General features: G+C 44.6%; 1 protein-coding gene across 26 annotated transcripts in view; it reads right to left on the reverse strand.

Moving 5' to 3' along the window:
- Nucleotides 1-12,414, reverse strand: part of plecb (plectin b) — a 188,968-nt gene that overhangs the window by 79,166 nt on the left and 97,388 nt on the right. For 2 of the 26 annotated variants that reach the window (XM_071383212.1, XM_071383210.1), the window contains exon 1: nucleotides 5,990-6,110. The exons of 22 other annotated variants lie outside the window; for them this stretch is intronic. In XM_071383212.1, coding sequence (XP_071239313.1) covers nucleotides 5,990-6,005 — 16 coding nt within the window. In that variant the 5' untranslated portion in view covers nucleotides 6,006-6,110. Of the gene's footprint in view, nucleotides 1-4,064; nucleotides 4,189-5,989; nucleotides 6,111-12,414 lie in introns of those variants that run through there. 2 more of the 26 variants (XM_071383200.1, XM_071383199.1) reach the window with 1 other exon arrangement.

The following is a 12,414-nucleotide window of genomic DNA, read 5'->3' on the forward strand; positions in this document are numbered from 1 at the left end:
TAACCCTTTTACTTCCTCCCGCTGCATTCCCCCAGCTACTTAACCCTTTTACTTCCTCCCGCTGCATTCCCCCAGCTACCTAACCCTTTTACTTCCTCCCGCTGTATTCCCCCAGCTACTTAACCCTTTTACTTCCTCCCGCTGCATTCCCCCAGCTACTTAACCCTTTTACTTCCTCCCGCTGCATTCCCCCAGCTGCTTAACCCTTTTACTTCCTCCCACTGTATTCCCCCAGCTACTTAACCCTTTTACTTCCTCCCGCTGTATTCCCCCAGCTGCTTAACCCTTTTACTTCCTCCCACTGCATTCCCCCAGCTACCTAACCCTTTTACTTCCTCCCGCTGCATTCCCCCAGCTACCTAACCCTTTTACTTCCTCCCGCTGTATTCCCCCAGCTACTTAACCCTTTTACTTCCTCCCGCTGTATTCCCCCAGCTACTTAACCATTTTACTTCCTCCCGCTGCATTCCCCCAGCTACCTAACCCTTTTACTTCCTCCCGCTGTATTCCCCCAGCTACTTAACCCTTTTACTTCCTCCCGCTGCATTCCCCCAGCTACCTAACCCTTTTACTTCCTCCCGCTGTATTCCCCCAGCTACTTAACCCTTTTACTTCCTCCCGCTGTATTCCCCCAGCTACTTAACCATTTTACTTCCTCCCGCTGCATTCCCCCAGCTACCTAACCCTTTTACTTCCTCCCGCTGTATTCCCCCAGCTACTTAACCCTTTTACTTCCTCCCGCTGCATTCCCCCAGCTGCTTAACCCTTTTACTTCCTCCCACTGTATTCCCCCAGCTACTTAACCCTTTTACTTCCTCCCGCTGTATTCCCCCAGCTGCTTAACCCTTTTACTTCCTCCCACTGTATTCCCCCAGCTACCTAACCCTTTTACTTCCTCCCGCTGTATTCCCCCAGCTACTTAACCCTTTTACTTCCTCCCGCTGTATTCCCCCAGCTACTTAACCATTTTACTTCCTCCCGCTGCATTCCCCCAGCTACCTAACCCTTTTACTTCCTCCCGTTGCATTCCCCCAGCTACTTAACCCTTTTACTTCCTCCCGCTGCATTCCCCCAGCTACTTAACCCTTTTACTTCCTCCCGCTGCATTTGCCCAGCTACCTAACCCTTTTACTTCCTCCCGCTGCATTCCCCCAGCTACTTAACCCTTTTACTTCCTCCCGCTGCATTCCCCAGCTGCTTAACCTTTTTACTTCCTCCCGCTGCATTCCCCCAGCTACCTAACCCTTTTACTTCCTCCCGCTGCATTCCCCCAGCTGCTTAACCCTTTTACTTCCTCCCGCTGCATTCCCCAGCTGCTTAACCCTTTTACTTCCTCCCGCTGCATTCCCCAGCTGCTTAACCTTTTTACTTCCTCCCGCTGCATTCCCCCAGCTACCTAACCCTTTTACTTCCTCCCGCTGCATTCCCCCAGCTGCTTAACCCTTTTACTTCCTCCCGCTGCATTCCCCAGCTGCTTAACCCTTTTACTTCCTCCCGCTGCATTCCCCAGCTGCTTAACCCTTTTACTTCCTCCCGCTGTATTCCCCCAGCTGCTTAACCCTTTTACTTCCTCCCGCTGCATTCCCCCAGCTGCTTAACCCTTTTACTTCCTCCCGCTGCATTCCCCAGCTGCTTAACCCTTTTACTTCCTCCCGCTGCATTCCCCCAGCTACCTAACCCTTTTACTTCCTCCCGCTGCATTCCCCCAGCTACCTAACCCTTTTACTTCCTCCCGCTGCATTCCCCCTGTAACGATCGTCTAATAAGTAAGGGTCGGACCAAAATGCAGCGGTGAATGTGGACATAACGATATTTATTAAAGTAAAGACGTAACACGAAAACACTTTAACAAACTACAAAACAAATAAACGATGTAGACAGACCTGGACTTGAGAACTTACAAATAACGAAGAACGCACGAACAGGAACAGACTACATACACGAACGACAAAACGAAACAGTCCCGTGTGGTGCAACATACACAGACACGGAAGACAACCACCCACAACAAACAATGTGAAAACAATGGATCTCAATCAGAGGAAACGTCAAACACCTGCCTCTGATTGAGAACCATACAAGGTCAATTAACAATGACACTTAACATAGAACAAACAACACAGACTGCCCACCCAGCTCACGTCCTGACCCACTAAACACAACTATACAAAAGGAAAACAAGGTCAGGAACGTGACACCCCCAGCTACTTAACTCTTGAGGACGTTTCTCTGCTATGTTCCACTTGATGCATGCATATATATATGTGTGTGTGTGTGTGTGTGTGTGTGTGTGTGTGTGTGTGTGTGTGTGTGTGTGTGTGTGTGTGTGTGTGTGTGTGTGTGTGTGTGTTCACAACATACATGACATAGTGGATGTTATTCTGCCTAGATCCCAGGTCATGATATTATTATGGATTTGTTTTTCTCTGTAGGAGCCCAACATTGATGCTCTTCCTGTTCAGTGACAATCACTTAGAGTAGCCCCCAGCTACTTAGACCTTTAACAACTCTGAAGGGTTCACAGAACATTATCATTTTGGGTGTAGTGGATGCTATTCTAGCTAATTACTAGCTAATTACAGCTAATTACTAGCTAATTACTAGCTAATTACATATTCTAGCAGCCTGACATGTAGACAACATTTAACATTTAGTTACACAGAACCCTTCATGCATTTAACCTACAGTCTGTGTCATTCCATATGACATTACCCATCACAGATCTGATGTTGATTGAGGCTAGCGCCTTGACGACATCAACGTGTTCCTGTTGAATGGCTGGCCCACCTATGGATGTCTACATCTCTCTGTAACGCTATCTGTCTGTCCGTTGGGTGGGGACATCACTGCCCTGTCTCCAACCTGACAGGTAAATTAAACCACGACCCTAGTAACAGTGCTTAACCCCACCTAAAAGGATACAAGGCAACTTTCAACTCTCACAGGTGGGCACGCACACACACACACACACACCAGCCCGACACCGACGCCGACAGGCATAACCTTATACATGACTGAAACAGGTTTGGGAGCTTACACATTGTTCACACCTTAGAACAATAAGCATAGCTAAGTCTCGCTGGGGTGGAGGTGGGGTGGTCAGGGAGAGCGCCTCAAGCATTCTCAGTGGTGTGACTTGTCACGATGGCTCTGGTGGGTCTAACGGGTCACAGGAAAACCTGCACCACGATACCAGGTGATGGGCTTCCCGTGTTACCATGCACTTACTGTGTAATGAGAGCTAAGCCCTTTGCTGCTGCTGCAGTAAGGTCACTTCAATCACGTACCGGTTGCTGACGTGCTATCGGCACGGAAAGAACCCGCAACCTTCACGGCTTGCCACGGGTTATGCCCTCCGACCACAGAGGTCAGGCATGAAAGTGACCACCTTATACATGCAACCTTTTCATAAAGGTGAAGCTGGTGTAAGCATGCAGGCCGAAATTAGCATGTTGTAAGCCAATTAAATCACAGCAAATCAAATCAATGTTGGAAGTACTGGAAGGCACTTATGACCCTCATATTCATTTCAATCTGAATCTAACAAATAAACGGTCTGTTCTGTCCTATCGCCAAGATGAAAATGTGATAATTATATAACATTGTAAATACTGCAGCTGCTATTTATTCAGAGAGGCTTGATAGATTTGCAATTCGTAGATTTGTGATATAAGTAATGACCTTTCAAACCTTGGACACTGATTCAGATCCAAAGAATAACAAACTAGCGTGATATTAACAGATCAGCTACGCCCCCCCCAATGCCTCTCTTACCACATGCCACGACTGCTAACATGACTAGGATAGTAACCAGCATTAGGAGGGTTAACTTCCAACACAAGAGGGCCGAAGAGAGTAAAGCAAGAACGAGAGAGAGACAGAGAGTTACTGTAGGAAGAGAGAGGACTGGTGACAGAGAGAAGTAGAGGAAAAAGGAGACCTACTGAATGGTGCAGCCGGCTACTCTATGACTTTGACTCTCATTTACTTAAGGTTAGTGTGTCTTCTTAGTGGGAGATTGCGATTGAAAAGCCCTTTCCCCTATCTCCTGAAGTTTCTCTTACCTTGCCTCCTCAGTCTCGTCAATCGCCAGACTGCGATCAGGGTCACTATGTGCCCCAAAACCACCAGGGCGGGGAGTATGGGTCCTGGGGGGCTCGCCGCAGCCAGCATTAGGACAGAGATAAGCCCAGTACAACTTTGGCAGCACTGACAGACAGGTGGCAGGGCACGGAGTGGGAGGGGAGTGGGGCCGTGTGGGTGTGCCAGAGGAGAAGAGAGGTGGGAGGGTGGTTTAAAAAATAAGGGCAGGCAGTTTCAACCTTTCCTGGCCAACACAGTGAAACCCCTAGCTTTCTCTCACTGCCTGCTACGCCCTCAACACTTCTTCTGTCCCTCATCTAGGCTTCTCTCTGTTTACAACTCTCTCTCTCTTTCTCTTTTCTTCCTCTCTCAACTCTCTCTCTCTCGTATGTTCCTATAATGTATGTGTAGGTTCTGTAATAACCAGCGCTTACTCTCTGTGTTTACAGTGTCTGCTTTCACCGCAAAGGGCTGTCGAAACTAAGGTGTATCTAGTCACACTGGGCAATTAACTAGACTCTGTTCATTAAACGTACAGACACACACACACGCAGTGAGAAAAAGGCAAGATAGACTTCAAATGAAGGAACAGTTTAAAAAAAAACTACCACTGTAAAATGATGTCAAAATCCTATTGTCCCTCTTGAAACCATCTGATAATATGGTTAGAATTGAAGTAAACGTTAACAGTAGGTGGAAGTTTACATTGAGAGTATTGTGTTCTTACCACGTTGAATTGAACCCCCCCCTCTCTCATTCCATCCGAGAGTATCAATGTTCATTTTGTTCCCCTTTTCTCTCTCTCACCGCAGCCTAATCGCTCCCATATGTTCCCCAATGAATGCCCCCCCCCCTCTTCTCCAACCTCTACACATACAGTACATCGTAGTTCAACTGAACAAGGATTTAGTTCTACAGTATTTCGCAAGGAAGCAGGTGATGCAAATCCCTTTGTTAGGTCAGGGACTGGCTGGTCGGGAAGTGTTATCTGAAAAGGTCCCTGTCACGGAGCGATTCCAAAAGGAGAAAGCCCAGCCCGAAGGAAGAACGGTAATCAAAGTAAGGCCAGTCATCCCAGGGTAAAGGTCTCGCTGTGATTTCAACATCTAACAACGGCATGTTTACCATACCAGCCCATCAATTACGCCTTCACACATGCCCCATGTACAGTATCACCTCTATCTTGCAAAAAAAAATGTCCTTCGAGAATAAGAGTGAACTAAGCGCACACAATTTAAAGGGTGGTCAAATAATCATATGCCTTCTAAATCTCTATGAGAGAAACAGATAGACTACCAGTTAACTTGCTGACATACAACAACAACAATCCCAAATGGCCTGGCGACACTGGTGGCTTGAGCAAGGCTTGTGCAAGACACGAGAACAGGTGTACTCTTTATATATATATTTTTTAAATTCAGCTATTCAGTATTCACAAATAGCCCAAACAGACACAGAGGAGTTTCAAAAGGAGCAACACTATCCTTCTAGCCAGTCACAACACTCTTTTTCTGGACGCACGTCTGTCCAACTCAGAGGACTGGACAGTCCCCTCCGAGTGGCATTTACATTTTTTTTTTTAAACAGTCAGCAGACATGATTCGCAATTCAAGTCTGCCATAGTGCCAACAACAGGTTTAAATATGGAATAGAATCCCTACTTCGGTAGCTGAAGGTTGCGGTTAAGCGGCCGTGAGTGTGTGCGTGTGTGTGTGTGTGTGTGTGTGTGGTGAATGTGCGTCTGTGTGTAGTACGGATGTGCGTTTCCCCTCCCCCTCCTCCCCCCTCTCAGCAACACAACAACATTTCACACACCGCGTTTGCCAAAAACACACCGACGGACAGCCGACAGAGAGACGGATGGAACATTGACCACAACAACAGTCACCCCAGTCGGTTGACCTACCAGGTATGATCTTCATCTATGTTGTCAGGAAAAGAGAGAGGAAGAGGAAGTAGGAGGAACAGAGAGAGCCGAATCAGCGGGAATGAGGGGAAAGAGGAGGACTCCTGTTTGTTTGCTCTCCGCTGCCCCGTTTCTCCACCTTCTTAATTTTGACAGCCCCGTGACTGCTGCCGACAGGGCCGGGCGGGGCAGGGACGTGGAGGGGGAAGGAGGGGAGGGGGAGGCAAGGGACGGTATTGAAGCTTACTGTGGGGCTATAAATACCAGACAGGGACAGATGATCACACCATCACAGTTTAGAAGCTGATGGAACCACCCTGGCGGCCATTTTGTTTGCCGCAGTAGCTACGACGCCAGGCTACTTCCCTTCTCAGATGAGATCTTTATTCAGTGAGATTATGTCACAGGTTTCAGCCAGGCCAGGAAAGAGACCTGACCCATTTAAGAGGAATCTGACGACGTATACAATTTGCCTGAGCACATACTGTACCTGCACACATGAAGTAAATCCATCAGCTAATACTGTCATCAAATAGCCTACTATATAGCCATCATCTAATACCACTACGGTCAGTTGAGCTTTCTGCCAAAAGCCTGTCATCTATGTGACATGAAGACACAAGTGAAAAATCAACAGGTGAAGCAGGATCAAATCAAATCAAATCAAATGTATTTATATAGCCCTTCTTACATCAGCTGATATCTCAAAGTGCTGTACAGAAACCCAGCCTAAAACCCCAAACAGCAAGCAATGCAGGTGTAGAAGCAATGCAGGTGTAGAAGCAGGACAAGTGGTTCTCAATGAAGCACCGTGTCAATTACAATGTACTCTAACATACACCTGATTTCTCATATCCAGAACTGGAACTAATCTGGCTCAGGCTGGCTTGGTGGTCTTCTTTGTCACTGCTTTGGAATGTCAAACTGAACTGTCTAAATGCCAGTGAACACACTCCTGTTTAGTGAGAGATAGATTGGCGTGACCTAATCTCCAAGCCTCTCGAACTAATGATCCCCTGTTGCTTTGGGGACCCCTGCAATGTATAACCTTAGCTAAATATAGCATTTTTTTTTAAATTGGTGGCTATGTATCTAAGTGTGCTTGTGGCATTGTGAATTACGGTACTGACAATGTATGTTCCATTCGCAACAATACCATACCTACTTTCTGAGACAGCTTTTCTTTGGTCCCCTATGTTCGAGGATGAAAGGGGCCTTTCTATAATCAGTATTATGTGTTCAATGTTAACTAGGCCTCGTCATTTGGAGCTCTGTGAAACTGAAAATCAGTTACAGAGATGGAAGATTTCAATATTTTGTCTGCTTAAAGGATTATATATGGCCCAAACACAGTTCCTGGTAACATTGACATGGAATATTCCCACCAAATTAACCAATAAACGAGGCGCAGTCATTTCTGAAGTAGATGTCATGTTCCTGACCTTATTTTTCCTTTGTTGAACTTTGTTTAGTTGGTCAGGACGTGAGCTGGGTGGGTAGTCTATGTTTTGTGTTTCTATGTTGGGGTTAATGTGTTGCCTGATATGGTTCTCAATTAGAGGCAGGTGTTTGACGTTTCCTCTGATTGAGAACCATATTAAGGTAGGGTGTTCTCACTGTTTGTTTGTGGGTGGTTGTCTTCCGTGTCTGTATGTTTACCACACGGGACTGTTTCGTTTGTCGTTCGTGTATGTAGTCTGTTCCTGTTCGTGCGTTCTTCGTTATTTGTAAGTTCTCAAGTCCAGGTCTGTCTACATCGTTTATTTGTTTTGTAGTTTGTTAAAGTGTTTTCGTGTTACGTCTTTACTTTAATAAATATCGTTATGTCAACATTTACCGCTGCATTTTGGTCCGACCCTTAATTAGACGATCGTTACAGTAGAGCTATATTACGACACCCCTTGGAGGCTCAGAGTAGTCCAAAGACATGACTTCCTGTTGGCATTTCTATACGTCAACAGATAGACCCCTGTAGTTCACCCTTGTGGTATCCATACACACGTCACTCACATTTCTGGAGTGATGAGGAGTTAGTGCCTAAAAAGGCAACAAACAAAAAAAGTGCCTAATAAGGCTTTGAACATTGAAGAACTGAGAAATAGTGCCATCTTTGCCATCTCCCTTAAACCTTTTGTAATTACATTTTTTTTATAAAGGATATTTTTTATAAAGGATTATTTTCAACAGAAAGACTGGACATAACAAATACAAGAACAATGTCCAAGAAAGGCACAACACTGAAAAACACATAATTGTTCATTTAACTGACCATAAGTCCACATCCATTTTCGACCAAGCCATAAAGGGGCCCCATGTATATGTTCTATATACAGTATATATGTATATGTACATGTTCTATATATCTAGTGAAGAAAGCTCAGCTAATTCTCTCTAGAGTCTAGACCATGGAGTCCCTCTCTGCTCTAGTTAATGCTCCATCTAGACTCAGAGAACGTCAGGCGGGTAGCTGCTGAAAAACATACTGTTACAATTTGGGAGGTTCGTGTTGAAGGTCAAATGTTTCTGAGACCGTTGAAAAGAGTAGAGAAGCCTGAAAGTATTTTGTATATGGGTGGGTGTTGTGGGAGTGGGTTTGTATGTGTGAGCGTGCATGTGTGCATGTATGTGTACACGTCACAAAATCAACATTTACTTTTTAGAATCCATTCCCTTCCCTCCTCTCAACACCCAGGGGAGGATCGTCATACCTGAGCCACATACAGTGCCTTCGGGAATTATTCATACCTCTTCACGTACAGTATTTAACATTTTGTTGTGTTACAGCCTGAATTCAACATTGATTTCTCACCCATCTACACACAACACCCCATAATGACAAAGTGAAAAGATGTTTTAATATATTTTTGAAAATATATTGAATATGAAATACAGATATATCTCATTTACATAAGTATTCACACCCCTGAGTCAATACATGTTAGACTCACCTTTGGCAGCGATTACAGCTGTGAGTCTTTCTGGGTAAGTCTCCAAGAGCTTTGCACACCTGGATTGTACAATATTTGCACATTATTATTTTTAAGAATCTTCAAGCTCTGTCAAGTTGGTTGTTGATCATTGCTAGACAGCCATTTTCAAGTCTTGCCATAGATTTTCAAGCCGATTTAAGTCAAAACTGTGACTACGCCACTCAGGAACATTCAATGTTGTCTTGGTAAGCAACTCCAGTGTAGATTTGGCCTTGTGTTTTAGGTTATTGTCCTGATGAAAGGTGAATTTGTCTCCCAGTGTCTGTTGGAAAGCAGACAAAACCAGGTTTTCCTCTAGGATTTTCCTGTGCTTAGCTCTATTTCATTTGTTTTTATCCTAAAAACTCCATATTCCTTGCCGATGACAAGCATAACCATAACATGATGCAGCCACCACCCATGCTTGAACATATGAAGAGTGGTACTCAGTGATGTGTTGTGTTGGATTTGCCCCAAACATAACGCTTCAGGACAAAAGTTTAATTCTTTGCCACATTTTTTGCAGTTTTACTTTAGTGACTATTGCAAACAGTATGCATGTTTTGGAATAAAATAAATTCTATACAGGCTTCCTTCTGTAATTTAGGTTAGTATTATGGAGTAACTACAATGTTGTTGATCCATTCTCAGTTTCCTATCACAGCCATTAAACTCTAACTGTTTTAAAGTCACCATTGTCCTTATGGTAAAATCCCTGAGTGGTTTCCTTCCTCTCCGACAACTGAGTTAAGAAGGACGTATGTATTTTTGTAGTGACTGGGTGTATTGATCCACCATCCAAAGTGTTATTAATAACTTCACCATGCTCAAAGGGATTATTCAATGTCTGCTTCTTTTTTTTTTACCCATCAACCAATAGGTGCCCTTCTTTGCGAGCCATTAGAAAACCTCTCTGGTCTTTATGGTTGAATCTATGTTTTAAATCCACTGCTCGACTGAGGGACCTTAGAGATAATTGTATGTGTGGGGTACAAAGACGAGGTAGTCCTTCAAAAATCATGTTAAACATGCAACTTACAATGTGACTTGTTGAGCACATTTTTACTCCTAAACTTATTTAGGCTTGCCATAACAAAGGGATTGAATACTCGTTGACTCAAGACATTCCAGGTTTTCATTTTGGATTCATTTGTAAACATTTCTAAAAACATAATTCCACTTTGACATGATGGGATATTGTGTCTAGGCCAGTGACAAACCATCTCAATTGAATCCATTTTAAATTCAGGCTGTAACATCAAAATGTGGAAAATGTCAAGGGGTGTGAATACTTTCTGAAGGCACTGTAGCTTCTAACGTATGTCGTCGACCAAGGACCAAAATCTAATATGTACCGTGGGAAATACCTAACGCCAGCTCATCTTGGCCTAGCACTCATTATAGGAACATATGCTATTGATTTGTGTGTTTGTTCCATAGTTTAGACTACAGTGAGTTAACGGTTAGATGGAGGCAGCCAGGCTGCACTCATTACATTGTATTACAAACTATAACTACCGCTGGTTGTCCCAGCAGCCTTTTTCCTCCATGTGAGCCAGCTCTGCTCCAACAGGCAACCACTCTGCCTGCCTACGCTGGAAGACAACACCCAGCAGGCTCCTGTGAGAGGACTACATTACACAACCTTTAGATGCTGCCGCGATACACTATACCGTTATCTACATTGTTTCACTGTTTGATAAACGTTCCTACAATTGAATCAGACCCGTGTGACGTCAAGCCTGTGACGCGAATCACAATTCTGCGCAAGCAGACAAAGTACATAACGAAATGAGAGATATTTCAGAAATACGGAGCAACGCGTGTTTTCCTCATCAGCCGGCCTGTAAACACACAGGTGCCATCCCAGCCCAGGAGACATGCCTGGTGGTGTCAGCGGAAAGACATAGGAGCAGCTGTGCTACCCGACCTTGTTTTGAGCACAACAGCAAAGCCCAGATGTACAGCCTTACACTGTACTCAATATGCTCATCGCTGCGATGTCACACCGCAGGCTACTGATAGCGTGACGGCTAACAGAGCTCGACCCCCATGTTTTTTCACTCGCGGAAGGTTCGGCTCACACACTCACATTCGCCACACCACAATCGTGAGCCATTAGTATGAGAAGGGACAGAGGAGAATCCTGAGAGTTGCTGGTAATGTCATATATTACACAAATATGTGGGAATGCCGTGAACCGAGTAGAGAGAAGCCTAGGAAAACAACATGGCCTGTCAGAAATATGAGTTGGGGTTGGGGTAACGGCCTGTTGTGCCCCACGTGCGGGCAGATTTTTGAATGGCGCCAGCAGGCAGCCCCACTTATCATAAACACTGTAGCTTTTGTTTGAACAATGCAGTCCTATTCATTCATCACACACGATTGCAAATGTCACAGACACAGAGTAAGTATTTTCCTGGGATTTCCCAGATCAAGAGTCACTGTTGGCTTGGCCTGATGTATAAAGAGCTTTAACGCGACAAGATACGGACATGTCAATGCCAGATCTAAAAGATCCCTGTTTTGATTTCCACACATGAACATATTCTATTGATCTGTGTGTTTGATCCATAGTTTACATTACAGTGAGTTAACTGTTTTAATGGAGGCAGTAGATCTCCCAATCACTCTGAGCCAGCTCCCGGGTGGCGCAGCGGTCTAAGGCACTGCATCTCAGTGGTAGAGGCTTCACTACAGATCCTGGTTCGATTCCAGGCCGTATCATAACCGGCCGTGATTGGGAGTCCTATAGGGCGGTGCAACAATTGGCCCAGCGTCGCCCGGGTTAGGCCGTCAGTGTGAATAAGAGTTTGTTCTTAACTGACTTGCCTTTTTAAATAAAAATAGCCACATTGACAGAAGTCTAAGAAAGGGTTGAATGTGTCCTGAGAGTCTCAGACAGTGTTACAGCAGCAGGATAAAAGTAGGCGTAGTGTATCTGAGGGTATTACTAAATCCGACAGCTATATAGTCAGCTTGCATACCATGAATAATAGACGCTCTAGAATCTTCAGACATGAAGAGACACCCTCATACCAAATGTGATGTCTGCTAAACATCTCCATTTGAAGTCATTGTCAATCACTGCCAGATGTATTCTTTCACATAGATACTGTTTCTAACGTATCTTACGGTATGATTGACAGACTACATGATTGGTCACATGACATTCCATTTTTTTTATAATTGCCCAGAGAAAGACCCTACGCTTTTACAGTGGTATTTCTGGGTTAATGAGTGCGTACACATGGCTATTATGGATCATCCGCTGTAGGTGGCAGCAGTGAGTTAGCAAACACTGGTATTATCTGCGGTTAGGATGGCACTCTGAAGCATGATGGGCTTCCCTGCCAGATCAGTTATACAGCATTTTTTAATCCCATGATATTCACATAAAGACCAAGGAACCTTATGTCTTTACATTTCACACTGATGCCAAGACAAAAAGGAATG

The sequence above is a fragment of the Salvelinus alpinus genome, chromosome 35, assembly GCF_045679555.1.
Source record: "Salvelinus alpinus chromosome 35, SLU_Salpinus.1, whole genome shotgun sequence".
Taxonomy (NCBI): domain Eukaryota; kingdom Metazoa; phylum Chordata; class Actinopteri; order Salmoniformes; family Salmonidae; genus Salvelinus; species Salvelinus alpinus.